Raw genomic sequence first — 18,517 nt, 5'->3', positions numbered from 1 at the left:
CGCCATCGTATACCCTAAACCAATGAAATTATCTACAGAGATGAGTTGGGAGATTACTCACGAGCAGGGTCGCGAGGTCTGTGCTGCCCTCGGTGAAGAATGTGAGCGATTCGTGCACTTATGGAGTAGAATTAATGAAAATTACTCAGAGTATTTTACTCATCCAACTCTGTGCTTTCCTTATCTTAACTAACTTTTAGCATAAATGTTTCCTACGAATTATTTACAGTGAACATTTTAGTTGGACCGTAATAGTTACGGAGATGAGTTGGGAGATTTCTCACGGGCAGGATCGTGCGATCGCATCTTGTGCTGCCCTCTGGTTTCGTACGTTAGCTTTCACCGTTTTTTGCCCCCAAGGGCGGCGCAACGAATTTCTGATAGGAGCTCGCGCACTCACCATGGCGGTACCATCTACCAGTCGCCGTTGGCGGCTCACGTACTCGTGATGGTAATACCATGCGGCAGTTGACGGTGGTAGCTTACCTACGCTAACCGATACTGCTCGCTTTTGATGGTAAGGGAAGAACGCTCGTGGAAACTCTCCGGCACTCTCCGGCACTCTCCGGCACTCTCCGGCAACTCTCCGGCACTATACGGCACTCTCCGGCACTCTGCGGAAACTCTCCGGCACTCTCCGGCACTCTCCGGCAACTCTCCGGCACTCTACTGCACTTAACAACACTCAACGGCACTGTACGGCCTGCGATAAGGCTCGGAAACACTTGAAAAACGCGCGAAAACGCTCGAAAACGTTCAAAAACACTCGTAAAACGATCGATAACGTTCGAAAACGCTTGACCAACGCTCGATAACGCTAGTAGGGAAATGTAAAAATCATAGGCGAAATGACTCGGCTTATATCCGCAGCTCGGGAGGATTATTCTCAGTATTCGACTCTCACGCATACTCGTCGAGTGCAGCGCTGAACGCACCATACTCAACGTCTCGACCCGTAGCTTAGCGCTTGGCTAGTTGGCACGCGCGAAGATTTCTAGGAGCGACGCACTCACGCAGATTCGTTGCATGAGAGTTCCGTACGCGACACCGACGCGTGCCCCAAACCTCCGCATCATGTCGACTTCGAGGCAACAATGTACTTAATAGTAGTAGGTAAGTAGAAAAACTCAAATGGAGCGTCACGAGTGTTCTTCCCTTACCATCAAAAGCTAGCAGTGTTGGTAAGCGTAGGTAAGCCACCACCGTCAACTGCCGCATGGTGTTACCATTACGAGTACGTGAGCCACCAACGGCGACTGGTAGATGGTACCGCCATCGCGAGTGCGCGAGCTCCTGTCAGAAATTCGTTGCGCCGCCCTTGGGGGCAAAAAACGGTGAAAGCTAACGTACGAAACCAGAGGGCAGCACAGGAGGCGATCGCACGTCCTGCCCGTGAGCAATCTCCCAACTCATCTCTGTTACGGGAGTTAAACCGTAATGCATTGTGGTTTATGCTGGACACACTTTTCAGGCAATCAATGCGTGGTGAATTATGAGCGGTCCGTGGCGTGAATCTGTAAAGTTGAGATCCACTGCTCATCTCTGGTTTCGTTAATATTCGCTTCTGCCTAGCCAGGTACAAAGCAGTTGCACGTGCTCACCTTGACTCTACCTAGAACTACAAGGCACAGAAATTAATGATTAACTGTAGATAGATGCAGATATTTGAAACCAGGTATGGTAAAAACAGAACATCGTTTCTTGGACTAAATTCCTAGGAAAGTAGAATTTTAAAGGGACCGTGGTTAAATTGACGTAGGTAACATGCAGAGCAGCTGCAAGAAGCAGAAAAAGACTGTGATCTCGGAGCACGTGTACGCGCTCGAATTCCAGGAAGAGGTTTCGAAGCACTGGCAAGAGGGTACTCCGATAAAGAAAGACAACCTAGAGATGATAACGGAGCCATTCAGGGTGTGCAGGATATCAAATTTTCTGGATAATGAACTGCTAGAGAAACTGAAGGAAGATGTGCAGAAAGTGCCAAGCCGTCGCAGTGACATCGATCTTTATAGGTTTGAACACACCGAGGATCTTGCTAATGTCGATGCTACTTCTGTAAGAGCATTGAGGGATGCTTTTACTAATGACATCGTTTCTTGGATGGAGAGGAATACGGGAATCGAGCTTGATGGCAAAGTATCTATGGCGTCATCAAAGTACATCGATGGAGACTACTTGCTTTGCCATGACGACAATATGGGTGATCGCAGGATTGCTTACGTGCTGTATCTGACTAAGAATTGGTTACCAAAGGATGGGGGAGCTCTAGAACTCTTTAATAAGGATAAGGATGGATCCCCAAAAAATGTGGTTTATTCTCTTCTTCCTGAATATAACTCTTTGGTGTTCTTCGAAGTGACCGAGAACTCTTATCATCAGGTAGCCGAAGTGACGTCAGATAAGACACGTTTATCCGTTAATGGATGGTTTCACGGACCAATTGACGAAAGAAAGCCAAAGAACTCCAAAAGATCGGAGATACCAGAACCTCCACTGTTTGATCCCGAAGAAAATGTAAAAGTTAAGCTTCAAGAGATGATAAACGAGTTGTACCTTAAGCCTTCTACCATCGAACAGATACAAGAGAACGTCGAACAGGAGTCATATGTATTTTTGTCGAACTTCTTCAAGAAGGATCTTTATCAAAAGATTTCCGAGGAAATAGCTTCAAAGAACATTAAGTGGACCAAAGTAGGACCGGCTGATCTGAGGAATTACGAGACAGCCAGTGAAGACTCCTTCTCGGATGAGTTAAAAAGGTTTCTGAGTTTATTCAGATCGATCGAGTTCTTTCGTCTGCTGAAGGGATATACGGAGTTAGATCTCGAACCATCGGAAGACATCGACAAAGACTGTGGCCCTAAAGGAAGTATGGAACTTCAGAGATGGACCTGTGGAGATTACACGCTAATGTCCGACAAGCTTTCCAGTGATCAAAACATGTCAATGTCATGGACAAACAATATGAAACGAGATCGCTTCAACAAAGATCCTAAAGAATTTGAAAATTCTTGTCGAAGTAAGTACAACGATGATGGCTGCAAAGGTGCAACAAACTCTCCGAAGCAAGCCGGAGGCTCGGACACTGTGTGTGCTACTACGAAAAAGACCACCGAAGAAAAAAGTAACTCTACCCTTACACCAAGAGCAGCGCAACCTTCAAGTGCAAGATCTAGTGACTATGACGATTCTGACGTTTCTGACATCGGTGACTACTTGTCAGATCAAGACGATCACTTAGAGGACAGTGGGTCTAACGAGTCGTCTAGCCAGAATGCCCTGGAACCTGGAACCCTGGATGTAATACTACAGTTCCATACAGGCCATCTTTGGGAAACAGAGACCATCGATTACATGGAACCCGAACAGCAAGACGGAGCCTTGATCACAATTCCTGCCGAAGACAATCATCTATGTCTAGTTTACAGAACTCAGGGCACGACTCGCGTCCACAGATACGTCAGTCATCGGGAAAAGGAATTCTTCTACAACCTCGTATGCACGTATCACGAACAATCGGAGGCCCCTGAGAATGCAGACTGATAACGTCTTCCCCAGGAAGATGTCCACCTCGATGAGGGAATTTACAATTTCGTTTGCGCGTACTAAAAATTCGATACTTGTAAATACTTAGACTGAGCTTAATTTTCTTTTCGGTGATATATAATTAATGTAACCACGCGGTTTAAAGCGTTAAGCGGCCATTCCGAATGCTGTTGTGTCAATAAAATTTTTACAGTATTTTTTACAAGCTCGTCCCCCTTTCACTCCTCAGGGTCTCTTTCCTTCCAACGTGCCCCAATTGGGTCATAATCTCATATCCGATGACAAAAACTCGCATGGATGGTCGTAATGTATATTTCCTCGACTTGAAATCGTACAGCAACTCGTTTACATACAACATATATAAGTGATGTGGTGCGTCGCTCGTACGGGGTCGTATTAACATATTCTGTCCCTAACGCAATAAGATACGGAGGTCGCAAGAACCTCCGCTTTTCTCCCGTAATTATCACGAAGGACCGATCGAAACTGTGTACAAACTACGTCGCTCCGTATCCGCTTTTAACCGATCTCTAGGAATATTCGCCGAGACTTTCGTCCCCTCGCATGGCCCAAGTAGTTTCCGGTTCGGCTTACAAAAGGCTTAGAATCCTTAAAAGTACAGATTCCATGATCGACCAGAACAATGCAAAATGGTATTTAAAAGCCCGCGCCTTCAACTTGCCGATTTTAAATTTCGAATTAATTCCATCAACCCTTCGAAGGTCCGGAACCTTGAAGAGTCGAAGATCAGTACCCAACGCCAGGGCGTACCAAAATGACGAGAAAAAAAAAATGAACTCCGCCATTCATTTTCTGGGAATGAGCAAACCCTGTTGCAAGTTGTAGGTATCGGCTGACAATGTTCTTTTTAAGAAATAAACCCCTAGGTATAATTTTTCATAAAGCTACCGGGTTCCTCGCGAGCCGAGGATACAAACTGATAAGCAACGCATTAAGCAACACTCGAAACGCGTCTCAAGGTGATAAAAAACCCGTCAAAGGATAATCGAGAATCTGCGACTCGACGAGATCCAACATCCAAGACAACTCGTTGCCGAAGAACGCACCTCTAGGTAAAAATCTAAGAGATGCATCCCTTTTCAACGAGTAGATGAAACCTCGTCGAACAGCCTCGCAGATCCCGTGGGTCCCCTTTTAAAACCTCGAGCACCGTCATCGTAAACCGTGAAATTCAACAGGGCATGCAGGAGTGTCGCCCCCTGCCGACAAAATGGCGCCCAAACGAGGACGAAGACGATGCCGACACGCGCAATAAGAAACCAAATAGAACGTTTGGGACTTCTCAGTACGGTACAGCCGATGTCTTAAAGGTAGAAACTCGCGAGAGGTTCCTGACCAAGGCTAAACTTAACTACGAACATCGCCAAAGTCCCGTACAAGGGCCCGCGACCTTAGGACCCGAACGTTCCGGAAAGTTCGAACTTCGAGGGAGACAAAAAGGGGGGACACAAAAGGCGGTCTCGGACATGGAGTCCTCTTCTCCTCTTCCTGGTCCGCGGTGTCCCCGGAAACAACGTGGGGTCTCTTCACCAGATCTTGGCGGCAATGGCCCTCTGGATTAAAACATTCTTGCTTCTCTGCTTCATACGTTCAATGAAGCGCTCCCTCCCCTCCAGGTTAGCGTCGGTCGTTGGCCCAACCTCCTCGCTCTGGCAACAAAGGAGGATTTAGTTGGCTCCTGAGGTCGCTGCCCGCGACGGGGTAGTGGGCGTGTGATTGCGGATCATGGTCGTCGTCGTCGTCACCGTCGTCGCCGTCATCATCATCGACACCTTTGCGAGCGGGGGGTGTCTCAGACGAGAGGCCGCGCGAGAGGCCAGAAGTCCGCTCGCGCACCGACAGGGGAGCGACAGGAGACTCGGCTCATCCCCGAGAGAGACGGCCCAAAGCGAATCCCCTAGGCAGAAGAGTCCTAACCAACCTTGTTAGCGGAGTCGCCCCCCTCGCCCTCTCCCCACCTCTCGTAGTCGTCGTCGTCCCTCTCCTCGCCCTCGCTGAGGGGTCCATCCTGCCGCTTGCTCGGAGGCACGTTGGAACCGCCCCCAGTCGAGGGCCGGTGGTGGTCCCCGTGGTCGTTCTCAAGCATCTTGTTGATCTTCTCCTTCGCCTCGTCGACCTTCCTCATGGGATCGGGCGAGTAACTGCGGTCGCTATAGCGATCCCGCGAGACCGCGCGCCGGTCTCTAAAGTCCCTTCTATCTCTAAAATCGCGGAAGCCCTGCTTACCGTGGAAAAATCTACCTCCACGGTTACCGCCGCGGCCCCTTCCTCCGCCCCGGTTGTTGAAGCCACCGCCTCCCCGCCGGTTCCCGAAGCGGTTGTTGTGCTGGTTGTTGTAGAAGCGGTTGCGGTTCTGGAAGTTCATCCCGCCCCCGCCGCCGCCGCGGTGGTTCTGGTTGTTGAAGCCCTGGAACCGGGGCTTGTAGTACGTCCCACGGTTGTTGTACGGCCGGAACTGCCTCTTCCGGTAGTAGCCGCGATCGCCGGACCTGCTGCGGCTGCGACTCCTCGTGTAGGACCTGGACCGCGACCTGGACCTCGACCTGCTGTAGGTGCCGGACGGGGACCTGCTGTACTTTCTCTCGTAGCTCCCGGATCGTCGGTTCGAGTAGGACCTGGACTTGCTGCGCCTCGGGGACCGCGACCTCGAGGATCCCGAGCTCGAGACGCTGCGAGATCTGCTGCGCGACCGGCGGACCGGTCTGTCTCTGCTCACGCGTTTACTGGAATTTACTCCCCGACCCGGGTCGACTCGCTTTTTCGGGGTGTGCCTGTGCATACGCTCGGTATCGCTGTCGGAGTCGGTCCTGGGGCCCTTGGCCTGGGACTTGGTCGGCGGTGGTCTTAGAGCTGGCGGCTCGGGAGGATGATGGTGCGCGCTGCCTCCACCTCCTCCACTACCTCCGCTGCCCTGGCCGATCGGCTGGAACTTCCCACCCAGGTTGCTCCCTCCCCCTCCCGAGGCGAACTTTCCGCTGCTGCCCGACGACTGCGGCACCGACTGCTCCTTGTACGACTGGAACTTGTTCTGCGGCTGCGGGGTCGGGTACTTTACTGGGACGGTTTGCTTGGAGATCGGGGATTCCTTCGGCAACGGGGGCGGAGGCGTTGGAGTCGCCATCGGCTGCGTCGCCGCGCGTTTCTCCGCGAGCTCGCGCTGCATCTGCTTGCGGATGTTCAGAGACTTCTCCAGGGCTGCTCGTTGGATTTTTTCCTCGAGCTCGTTGTCGTCGTCCTCCTCGCTCAGGACGTTCTGCATCTTCTTCTCGGGCATCTGGCTCTCGGTCCATTTCTGCGGGTGTACGTCTTTTTGCCTGGAAAAAATGGACACCCTCCGTTAGATATGAATGCTAAAAAGTACCACCTCAATTTACCGAAGAATGGTCTTCGCCCTAATTTTTTTTTTATTTTTGAATATCGCATTACCTGGCAGCTTGCGCAGCTTTCCATTTAGCATTGAGTGCGGCAGTGTCCAAGGTTGGGACTTTTGGCTCAGGGTGTATTAACTGGGACTCCTGCTCGAATATGTCCGTTAGAGGCTTTCTCTGGATCTCTGGAAATGCCAAGAGAAATTAAATACTGAACTTATTGGAAAATAATTTATACACTTATTTATATGATAGAGTACTAACCCTTTCGTTGCTGAGCAGTCATCGGTAATCTCGCTTCCCGCTCGTGATACGCTTTCGACGCCTCGTCTCTTTCTCTTTCCCGACGAAGCTCCTCTTCCCTGCGCGAACTCTCAGCTAGCTTTTCAGCGTTGCTAAGAGGGGAAGGCATGTCATTACACTGTGCTACATACCTAGTAAATGTAAAACATAAGTACATGAAATTTGTGATAACGGGCTGTGTTAACGAAAGCATCCGATGCTTGTCGCAATGTCGTACAATTATGCCGCCCCTGTAGAGGGTTGGCTCACCCTCGAGAGGGTTAAGCACACTCTTCCAAACAATAGATCCTTGAAGAAACCGATTTTTGACCCCGATTCAGGGAATAACTTCGCGCGTGACACTGGCACGTTATGGACACAAAAGCAACAGAATCGATTTTGGGGTCAAAAAAAGAAGCTCGCAGGGATCCATTTTTTTTCTTTCTACAGTGGGTAGTCATAATCAACTGTAACATATGACAAACCTTTTCAACACTGCCGTTTCCTTTTCGACCTTGGCGTAATAAGCGCTCAGCTTCGACTCGAGCTGCTCCAGATCGGGCAACGAGGACTTCTTTAGGGCTTCCAAATCCCGCTCGAGCCGGTCCTTGTTCTTTCGCTTCTTGCGCTCCTCCTTCTTTTTCTTCTTGCGACTCTTCTTGTCCTCTTTGTCCTTCTCTTTTGTCTTTTTCTCCTTCTTCTTTTTCTTCTTCATCTTCTCGCTCTCGGAGTGCTTCTTCTCCTTCTCGCGCTCCCTCTTCCATCTAGCGGTTTCTTCCAGAAACTTCCTGACCTGTAATTAAGAAAACCATTAAGAATTCTGTACCGACTGCGAGGAGGATCGCGATCACGATTTCTTGGGATCAGGGACATATAAGTACCTTATCCTCGTAGTCGGAGTCGTCCTTGGTCTGCTCTAAGAACTTCCTGACTTTAATTTCGTAGTCGTCCATTTTGTCTCTCGAGCCCAGAGCATAGGGAACTGGAACGGCCGTTTCATGAACGGCCGAGGCAGCAGCTGGTGGATTGTTGTACTGTGCCATGCGTTTACTGAGTGGGGAAAGCGATCCCCGGTGGTCCTTCTTGTGCTTTCGCTTCCTGCTCGGCGACCTGGAAGCCGACCTCGAGCTGCCCGAGGAAGAGGAGCTGCTCGACTCGGTGCTGCTCGAGCTCGAAGACCCGCTCGACGACGAGCTCGACGACGAGCTCCACCTCTGTCTCTTCTTCGACCTGGACTTGCGTTCCTTCTTGCGCTTTTTCTTCTCCTTTTTGTTCTCCACGACGTCGGTCTCCGTCTCGAAGGTCTTGAACGTGTCCAAAGGGTTCAAAGTCGCCGTCAAAGTTTTCGTTTTGATGTACTCGATGGAGTTGCGAGCCTCCTCATGAAATGGAGCAATCGCCAGGCAATTCTCGTAAGCTTTCTGAGCTTCTTCGAATTTCTTCTCGTCTTCGTAACTGCGTCCCAAAGCTACCAACGTCTCTGCCATGTACTTGCGAGCGTTCGCGTGAGTCTGATTCAACTTCAAGGCTGTCTCGAAGTCATCGATGGCCTTCTTGAAGCTGCCACTATTTGCATATCTGAAAAATACCCCGGTGGTAAGAATATTGCTTATGTTTTACCTACGAAGTGACTGGACGGCTGCATTCAAAATTGATCGAGTAACTTACAGGGCACCTCGTGCAACCAACCCCTCGACATTCCGAGGGTCGACAGTGAGTGCCTTGTTCAGGCACTGGAAGGCCTCGGAGTGTCGTCCTGCTTTGAAGTGATCGATCCCTTCAGCAACATTCCGGAAGGCCCACTTACTGGCTTGGGCTTGCCTCAGTTCGGAAGAATACTCATTCGGTGGGAACCTCTCTCTGTGGAAAACGAGGAAAGACATTCAAATAAAATATCTGTGGTAGCCATCGATGATGGTTCGCCCTGGAGGCAGTCACTTACCTCAAGCCAACCATGTTCGAGTGATTTTCTTGTCCAAGCCCCATCAAGTCGGAAAGATATTTAATGTTGTTGGGATTGTTGAAGCCTGTACTATTCTGCAAGATCGTTTCATAGGACTGTCCTTTGTTGTCCATAGCTTTCCTGTGTAACAAAGTAGAGGAGTCGCATTAGTACTGACCTCACTTTTCTATTTCCTGATCGTGACTTCTGACGTCGAGCATTTCACAAGGGTCCGAAGAGAGAAAAAAAAAGAAAATAGGAAAAGAAAACGAACCGCAGTTGCTTAGTTAACGGCAAAACGAGAGTACCAATAGCACATCGACCCATAAGCACTCATCGGGTGCATCGACAACAATGTTGTATGATCTCAGCACTGCTTCCAATATGGTATATCTTGATGCCCCTCGTCAGTACATGCCATAGATAGCGTATATGATCTCCTTGCTTTCCCTATAAGCGTGTCCACACTCAAAGAGTTCTTGCTGGACACTGTACCTTCGCTACTCCATCGATCCTTTGCTCGGACTGCATACAAATGATAAAAGTATCCGTATGGGTTGGTCGTATTTTTTTTTCTGATTTTTTTTAACGTGAATAAAAACCTTTCTCTCTTTCTGTTTGTTCACTCATATCTCTCCTGCATCAAAAGGTTGGGTTCTACACTTTTACCGTTAACACAAGCACTTAGGTCCAAAAAGTGTCATAGGCTGTCGGAAAGTCAGCAGAATTCCTTCATTACCAAAGACAAAACAATAGATTACAATGTATCAAAATGTAATACAAAGTGATAGAACCCCAGAATTACGTAAACTCAAGTCTCACCTTTCTGAACCGTTAAAGACGTTTTTAGTGTTATTGTTTTTCGGTTCGCTTTTTAATCATAGGTTTCTCAACGCAAGAGCACACAACCTATCATCGATCGATAGCAGATTTGTTTTTAGGTATTTGATTGGTGCGATAAAATAAATTGCACAGCCCTAGGATAAGTTGGGAGCCTCGTCTTAGTGTTTTGTTTTTATCCAAGTTGACCAAAAAAGGGTTTTCTAGTAGTAGTACGTAGTAGTAGTAGCAGTGGTTGTAGTAGTAGTACTAGTTTAATAGTAGTAGTAGTACAGGTACTACTGCCTGCCCGTTTTGTGCTTTTACTAGTGGATTTGAACATCTTTTTTTTTTTTATTTCAACGTAAGCTGTAATTTCAAACGAGGAATTAATTATTAACTATAGGAAATGCACATCGGGTAGGTACTTATAATTAGTAATTTAGCCACCTGAGGTTTTGGTTGCTTGGTCTCCGCATTCATACAATTTACATATTCGAACTTTACCTCAAACAAGGCTAACCCACCGATCCAATCTCATCGTAGATATTTTTCCTACGATGAAATTAAAACAGGGATCGAAAATGATCAGGGCAATGAAACGGCAGGCAAAACCTCGTTACAGAACGTTTTGATAAAGTAACACTTGGCCTTCATGGTATAAACATAATATAACAGGTTAAATAAAAAATTGATCCTTGAAGTGATTAAAATTGCATACGTTCAGCGCTTCGTTACCATTTTCTAGAAAGAATCCATTTAGGTTAGTGCATCGAAGGGAATTTCTCAGATCTCATCTGGTGGACCGGTACGAAGGAGCCATAGGGACAAAGAATCAGGTTCATCGACTTTCTAAACTTGGCTCATAAATGCATATGTACATAATTCTTGCCTTCGAGAGGCAGTCCGAGTAAAGAGTAGTCTTAAGTCTAATAAGAGACCAAACAACGGAATATCGTTGATATACCTACCGTCTACACATCAGTAAACAGCCAAGATTGACAACACCTCGTACTGGAAATTCAATCTCAAAAGACACACTGGTGCCGTGATTGGTGCCATAGTTTGACCGATGCATTCGAGAGTAAGATATCACAAACGTAGATATAACGTGTGCGTTAACAGAGCCACGTCACAATCGATGCTTTCAAGGTTTCACAAATCATTTGTACTCGCATTATAAACTCATCGTCATACGAACATATCGACTTTTTAGATAACAGAGAGTATCTGGCACCTAGATTCATAAAAACGTATCAGAGAGAACAGTCAAACCTGACTTACTTTGGAATAGTTAGTATTCTGAGTACGACCGTTAGAAAAGTTAAAATGCCTCTTGTTCGTCTTACTCTCTTTAGTCCTTACCTGTTGTCGTGCTTTACTCATAGATGAAAGGAGAAAATTAACAGCAAAGAAAGCCAAATGGGGTGTCTTTTCTAGAAAATACCACGACTACGTCTCTCTTTGCTTGGCACGAAACCGCTCGTTAAGAGTGACCACTTCTGCACTTTACCATTGCAAATAGGATCGAACCATTTTTAAGTTAATGTGAACACGTTCGCAGCGTAGGCTGCAACTACCTGAACGCTGCGAACAAGATTTTTTATTCATAAATGTACACTGAAACTGAGAAATCCTACAATACCCATGTAATGAGTGCTCCTATAACGAGTCAATATTAGAGATACTCTTGTGATGCTAAATGATTTCCATGACAAAAAATTTTTTGTTTTATGTCGATCTACTGAGTGCTGAGCAAAAATAACCAAGCACTTATTGAACAAAAATTCTCTTCGATACTACACAGTGTATTCCAGAATGTCAACTCAATAGGATACAACTCTAGCATTAACCTGGGTCGATCCTGCAAAGCCTTTGTACCCCAGAGAATCATTTGAATCCCTCGACACAGAAAGTACTCATAAAAATTCACATCTTCAATGACTAACTGACAATTGTGCAAAGTACGATGGACTACCCCAAACAATTGTAACTGAACATTCTTCCTAGTAAGGATTGAAGATGTATCATAAATGTTTTAAATTGTCACAACTCACTTGTAAGCCTCTGGTAGATCGTCAGAATGAATAAGACCCATAGGCGGGTGCGGAGCCTGGCCTTCACGGGCGGGTACGTTCATTACAGCAACGACTCGCTCTGCCTCAACGTTAACTTCACTGACTACGACGCAAACCAGATCGTTGGCCATGTAGCCCCTCGTCACGCCTTTCTTGTCCACTGCTGGGACTGTGGCCGTATTTAAAATCAAAGCCTATTTACAGGAAAAGAAAAATAATTTAGTTGATTAAAAGAAATAAATTCAAGTTATGATTGAAAAATGTGTCGATGAGAAAACAGTGATCTTTATTTACCTTAACTCCCAGATCTGTCACAACCCTGGGACAATCACTGCAGTTGCACAGGACCTTTAGAAGCAATCCAGCAGCGCTCTTACCCATTACTTGAGAGTAAATTACATCTCCGACAACTAAGCTCTGAAAAGCAAAAGGGAAAGATTGATTTAGATAAACTATGAACATACAGAGCTTGAAAGAAAATGCAAAAAATACCTCTAAGAAATTACGAATTCGCTGAGATTTCTCCATGGTGACGAAAGAATCAAGGCCAGGCATCGTAGCATAAAATTCTAGAAAGAAGCAAGATTATCGATTGAACAAATTCACTGGGATTTATTTCTTAATTATGTGGAGCAAAGTGATGTACCTTCATCCCCCAATTCTTGGTTGACAGGTTCCATGATCTTCTCCAGGTTGGATTTGTCATAAAGGGCATCAGCTTTTTTGGCGAGAAATTGTTGAAGCTTAAGTCTTTTCCCTCTATCGCCAAAACTAAAAATCACAATCAGAAAATTCATAAGGATATAAGAAAGAGACCATTGAATTAACATATCCAAAAGTGAATATTTATAAGTATGGACTTTAGTATTTTAATAAGAAATTACCTGAGTGTTTTCTGACGCTGTTGATAGATTTCAAAGTTAGGTTCCTTGAGGTTAAGCATTGTCAGCTCGTTCTCATTACGCTCGCCTTCCCATACCTTCTGCAATTGCTGGCCGTGGTAGTTTAAAGCCTGCGCCACGAGGCGTGACTCCATCGTATCCATGTTGGACGACCGAGTAACTCGGTCTACCCTGTAAGACTATGAAATTGGTTGATTCGCTACAGCCCAGCAGTGATCCTGCTTCTTGTCTACATGTTTCCCTTGATCAGCCGAATCCAGACCTGCTCGATCACGAACATGTAGTTAAGAGCAGGACTAACCAAAAAATTGTACCAAATAACCCAAGGCACAATACCCGAGCATTCAACAGGTAGATTCTACCCAATTCGTTAATTTGCCTCGATCGGTAAATCTGGTTCAAAAGATTCCTCTTACAACAGTTGGGCCGATTGTTGGACATAACAATTAATAGCCAAATATCGTCATTTAATTCACAACTACCCATTTGATTAGCCCAGTTGTTATTAATTAATCCATGATGACTGAATAACATGGAAATGAATCCACCTTGTAACGATCAGCATCAGAAATTTATATATGCTAATATAATGCAAATAAACGTGAAAGTGTTCAATTCCTCGCTAGAAGGCATTCAGCGTCTGAAATGAATTGCTCCCATACTTGTCGATGTTTCGTTAGAAGACACAGAGCTTACTGAAGGTTGAAGGTCAAGGAAACGGAAAGTACCTTCTCGAATGTATCTCTACACAATATACCTATTGCATTAGCCACATTTTTATCTAACCATGGAAAACGAGTTCAACCTGGTCATCTTGATCCATTTTTAAATGCACATGCCTCTTTGATACAATTTGGTGCTAATGCTTTTAAAATACTGCCGGGTGGCTTCCTGTTTCCTCGAAACTATAAAGGACCACTTAATAACATCGGATGAATTAGTGTTTGTGCATAATGAAGGCTAACGTGTGGCTACTAACGCCTAAAAACGGTCTTGTGAGTAGCACCTTTATGTCGAGTCTAAGCAGGCCGACCGGTCGCTAACGATCCTCCAACGCCAGTGATAAATTCTGACGCAATTCTGCTTATAGTCGCTCCAAAGCAGTGTAAAGTTAACCAGGACACTACTATCGACCCGCGACGACCATTTCGTAGGGCGATAAAAGTAAGTCACGCATTAAATCGACAAAGGTACGACGCGTCCACGAGTTACCGCTTGGTCACGGCTTACGAAGGCCGTTCCGCCATTTTCCGACTCGGGAACCGCCACGGCGAAGCCGCCCGCCTTTACCGAATATTTAGCTCCCACTCACCTTGATCCAATAGTTTCTTTACGAATTATCGACTACTCGACGCGCCGCTTCCGACAAAGTCACTCTGACCGAAAGGCCATTATTTTCTCGAAGAATCGCTGCGTCTGAAATGAAGCTGCGAAAGAACTCACGTTCCCGAAGCCACAGTCGAACGACGATTGACGACGTCGGTGCGACACCGGATGTCGGAACTCGAGAATGGTTGACGCATGCGTCGGAAAGGGTCGAGGCAGACAACGGCGGCGTGAGACGCTTTCTCATTGGTCCATTTCTTATGGCGCCGGGCTATGAGCCAATCAGAGACGGCATCCGATGCCGGACAAGATTGCAAGGAAATCTTAATGCGCACATCTGCCGGATTCAATATGGCTGCTGCACCTGGCAACAACGCGGATATATGGCTACGAAATTGTCCATTGTGAAAATCCAGTTGCGATCGATAAAATGACTAACTTTGGAAATAATTCAACTTTGAACTCCTCAAATGCTTTATTGTCTTATTAAATATGATTTCTGATTTATTTTAGGTTATTATCACAAAGTGTATAATGAATTTCTGATCCAAGATTGAACAGTATTTACTATTTTCTATGAACTGTTACAATTTTATATTTTTCTGTATATATATACGGATTCAATAAAATGTCGAGTAATTCATTAATAATAGATCTTTCGTTGTCCTTTTCTAAATTTTATTACTTATTCGATTTTGTATAAATTACTCTAAAAATCTTTGAGGTTGAATATTCGTAAAGATTCTATTTTAACCATATCTACAGTAGAATGTTTATATATCTTCTAAAATGCCTATTTTCCCTCAGCAAGATTTTTGGCTGAATAAAAAAACATCTAAAAACCTAAGGAACTGACGTACGCAGTCAAGAAAAGATTAACAATGACCAACATATCGTCGCCCCTCTATTTAACTGTTTAGGAGAAGACCTTCGTACCTTAATAAGCAATAAATAAATTTGGAATGTCAGTACTGCTGCGTCTCATTTCTTTTTCTTTTCATCCTTTTTATCCACGTTCCAATAATATAATATCTGAGCAGCGATCACTGCATTTGCAGCAGTAGCACATATGTACATAATAATTACAGAAGTGTCTCCAGTTTCCTGAATCGAAGTGAAAATTCTTGCCAGAGAACCACCAAATAACAGGAAACCTGTAATAGCTGAAAGCTGACCTGTGCTACCATTTCGATAATTTGTGTAGGCCTGGGCAAACTGAAATAAAAAATATGAAACTTGTAGATTTTTAAAGATATGGTAATAGCTGATAATTTTGCATAATTACAGACATTTATACCTTGCTAATGAGAATAATAGGAATGTTTAATGTTTGACATGTCCAAAGAATCTTCAACGAAACAGCTCCACTCGTTGTTGCAAAAGAAACCGCTATGTACATGGCAACGAATGCCAGTGCTTTATACGTTTCCCCAGCATAATGAAGTACAAGTACGGCGATGGCTACAGTTTGCAGACCCAAAAATACTCCATCTCCCCAAGAACTAGAAAAATTATTATTCAAAAATAGATAAATGAAGAACATAAGTACTGACATTGCCTTTCATCTGCTCACCTGAAAGGAAATCCACTCACAAAGCTATATGACACCATAGAAGTGATAGCAAATAAATCCATTAACACGCTAAATAAACTAATACCCTCTCCGCTTTTATTATTAGCAATTTTTATAATTTGTGGCACCTTGACTACAAGAGGGAAAACATGTTAATCATTAAAGTACTTTCTTATTACTAACGTCAAAATATAATACCTACCTAGTAAAGATCCAAATATGATTCCCACTCCCAACGCCTTGCTAAGTGTCGCCTTGAAACATTCCACTGTAAAAAGTTAATAAGAATATCGATGAATAATTTCTAATGAAATATGTTATAACTTAAAGAACATCAAAGGACAGAAATAACTTTAAATTCCCTCACCATGGAAAAAGTTGTAATCGTTAAAATACTCTTGAAGGCACTCCTTTGTGAAAAGAAATAATCGGAAATCCGGCACCTTGTCCACCAAAGACTCCCGCATGACCTCCATGATTTTGTTTTATTATCAAATTGTTACCTAAAAATTCAGCAGGAATTCACGCATGTCATAAATTACATTTACTCCTTACAGTTTACGTACAAAATTCAATGAACAGTGGGAACGGAGTTGAGGTTAAGTCTTCGCCGATTCTACTTCGCGTTCTAACTTATCATTGCAACGTGTTACAATTATATGTTTCACGTTTCTAGCATCTTTATCTTATCATTTGAAGATATCAAATTCCTATAACTATTTAACAGAATTTCTTGACAGCTGGTGTAGTAGCTGGTGGCAATGACCCGTGGCGCCATCTTATTCTTACAGGGCGAACTACATACCCATTCATAAGCTCCTATCCGTTCGCATTTCTTACCATGCGATTTCCTCAGCCAGTAAATGTATCACTTGAGTGATACTTGAATTTCCAGGATCTATCGTTAGAGATTTACCTGCAAACGAGAGAGGGACAATACCTCCATCGTTACGAAGTCATTGTCCACATTTGAGGGGTGTGAATCAAACGAGTATTTAATTTTTCTATCTTGATAGGCGAAGGTACAGTCATTCGATAACACTAATAAGAAACGAGAGGTCACATTTTTACGCTTTTCCTTTCAACAGGGTCACTAATCGAATTCAGAGGTAAAAGGCTCCCGGTAGTGGGTATTTTATTTTCCTCTGTTAATAGATTTAACGGAGAATCAGAGCAATTTCCCGGACTTGTGAAAACTTGCGTAGCCAGGAGGTAATTGAAAGTTTTGCCCTCGGTTAATTCTCGAGCAGAGGGTCGGAAGAGCACCCCTCCAGGGTATGTTTACGGAAACAGTTAGGAGTTTCGTTTGAAGTAGCCTCCCCTCGGCGCGGCCTTATTTGCGCCAAATTGCCCATTTTCGGCGTGACGGCCGCGTCAAGGTACTTAGCTTCAGGTAAACATGCTTTAAATCACGGCCTGTCGAAAAGGTGACCCGAACCTCGCAACTGCAGTTCACCCCGGTCCACTCTAAACGGTTCAAGGCATGCCCTGACTATTGTCGCCTACGTGCCTTTGCCGAGGGTTGCGTCTCCCTATTGTTCCCCTGGTCTCCTTTCGAGGCGAAACTTATACACGCCGCTTATTACCGACGTCCCTCCTCGAGAACAAAAATGACTTCCAAAATCCAGGATAACGCTCTCTCTTCCTGAAATAGGGGACCTGTAACATCGATCGTGTAATCTTTGATCTAACACCTGAATAAAATATAAATATTCAATACAGACCTCTCTGCCCCTCTCGATTTTCACATCCCTAACCGGCATTTCGTTCAAATAGATCCCTGGAAATAAAACGTGAAGATAACACTACCACCGCAAATTCGTATATATAATTGGTATTTAAGTAATGAAAAACATAGCGATAGCATGAAAGAAGAGAAAAGAGAGTTGGAGTAAATGCGTACCCGAAGGAGATTTGAAGGCTAGGTCATTTTCAGATTTAAGATTATCTCGTTGCAGTCAATCGCAATTGCGAATTTTCGCTCGCCGGGTTTCCGAGTTACCGGCTCGGACGTGGGTGACGCGTCCGGTTGGAGGCGCACAAAGCCACTCGGGACATCTTCGGAGAGATGTTATCCCGTCTCGGTGATTTGCATAGTTCGCGGGCGACGCCCACCGCGCGGGGGTGTCTCGCGATCCTGTAATTCGTCTCTCGGCGGGGGGCGGAGATCGATCTATCGATAGGGAAACAAAAGCGATACGATCAGCGACCGGGGCCCGAACAACGAATTAGGACGTATGGAAGGATTCCGGCGAGGATTTTATTCGCGATTAGAGCGCTAACTCGATTGTCGTGGCCGAAAGCGGCAACTTCGGAGCGTCACCGCATTCGCGGAGTACTTCCGACATTCATAACCTCGCAAAATGCTTTATGAGTACCGCATCATTCTATTCAGACTTCAGCTAAACGTATTTTCAATTGAGAAACTAATTCTCAACAAAGTATGTCCTATTCCAATGACCATCCCTATAAAGTACGTATAAGTGAGGCTAAGTTATGCACGTCTTACAATAACATAAAAATGAAAGACCGTGATTTTAAGGGACATAGACATTGTTTTACTGCTCTATCAGGTCTACTTTACTACTTTACCTGCTCTATCAAGAATATAAATGAATTCCGTTCTCTCCTCAGATTTTGTATACAATAAATACGAAACA

The 18,517-nt window shown here is 45.0% G+C and overlaps 3 protein-coding genes across 9 annotated transcripts; 1 reads left to right on the top strand and 2 right to left on the bottom strand.

Moving 5' to 3' along the window:
* The first annotated feature begins 1,469 nt into the window (after nucleotides 1-1,469).
* Nucleotides 1,470-3,741, top strand: LOC105694306 (prolyl 3-hydroxylase OGFOD1). Its single transcript, XM_012414838.2, has 2 exons — nucleotides 1,470-1,675; nucleotides 1,760-3,741. Exon 2 carries the CDS (start codon nucleotides 1,765-1,767, stop codon nucleotides 3,541-3,543), a length of 1,779 nt encoding a protein of 592 aa, XP_012270261.1. The 5' UTR covers nucleotides 1,470-1,675; nucleotides 1,760-1,764; the 3' UTR covers nucleotides 3,544-3,741.
* Nucleotides 3,742-3,842: 101 nt separating this feature from the next.
* Nucleotides 3,843-14,429, bottom strand: LOC105694187 (tetratricopeptide repeat protein 14 homolog). 7 transcript variants are annotated; one of them, XM_023434270.1, is made up of 13 exons: nucleotides 14,271-14,429; nucleotides 12,941-13,137; nucleotides 12,703-12,827; nucleotides 12,549-12,625; nucleotides 12,351-12,473; nucleotides 12,036-12,250; nucleotides 9,160-9,300; nucleotides 8,886-9,077; nucleotides 8,099-8,795; nucleotides 7,703-8,010; nucleotides 7,200-7,369; nucleotides 6,994-7,120; nucleotides 3,843-6,881 (listed from the first exon to the last, which is right to left on the bottom strand). In XM_023434270.1, the coding sequence occupies exons 2-13, from the start codon at nucleotides 13,099-13,101 to the stop codon at nucleotides 5,480-5,482; spliced, it is 3,738 nt and encodes a 1,245-aa protein (XP_023290038.1). In that variant the 5' UTR covers nucleotides 13,102-13,137; nucleotides 14,271-14,429; the 3' UTR covers nucleotides 3,843-5,479. The 7 variants fall into 7 exon arrangements, with proteins under 7 accessions (XP_023290038.1, XP_012270041.1, XP_023290041.1 ...); XM_012414618.1 differs by having other exon boundaries at nucleotides 7,200-7,330; XM_023434273.1 differs by lacking the exons at nucleotides 12,036-12,250; nucleotides 12,351-12,473; nucleotides 12,549-12,625; ... (1 more) ...; nucleotides 12,941-13,137; nucleotides 14,271-14,429 and adding exons at nucleotides 9,434-9,684; nucleotides 9,762-10,347; nucleotides 10,950-11,215; nucleotides 11,344-11,499.
* Nucleotides 14,430-14,734: 305 nt separating this feature from the next.
* Nucleotides 14,735-16,532, bottom strand: LOC105694188 (mannose-P-dolichol utilization defect 1 protein homolog). Its single transcript, XM_012414622.2, has 6 exons — nucleotides 16,424-16,532; nucleotides 16,225-16,360; nucleotides 16,060-16,125; nucleotides 15,858-15,990; nucleotides 15,582-15,786; nucleotides 14,735-15,499 (listed from the first exon to the last, which is right to left on the bottom strand). Exons 2-6 carry the CDS (start codon nucleotides 16,331-16,333, stop codon nucleotides 15,266-15,268), a joined length of 747 nt encoding a protein of 248 aa, XP_012270045.1. The 5' UTR covers nucleotides 16,334-16,360; nucleotides 16,424-16,532; the 3' UTR covers nucleotides 14,735-15,265.
* Nucleotides 16,533-18,517: the final 1,985 nt, after the last annotated feature.

This window comes from Orussus abietinus, unplaced genomic scaffold (genome assembly GCF_000612105.2).
Source record: "Orussus abietinus isolate OABI.00-Male unplaced genomic scaffold, Oabi_2.0 scaffold6, whole genome shotgun sequence".
Classification (NCBI taxonomy): domain Eukaryota; kingdom Metazoa; phylum Arthropoda; class Insecta; order Hymenoptera; family Orussidae; genus Orussus; species Orussus abietinus.
Note: the sequence above shows the minus strand (reverse complement) of the source record. Positions and strands in the feature narration are given on the sequence as shown.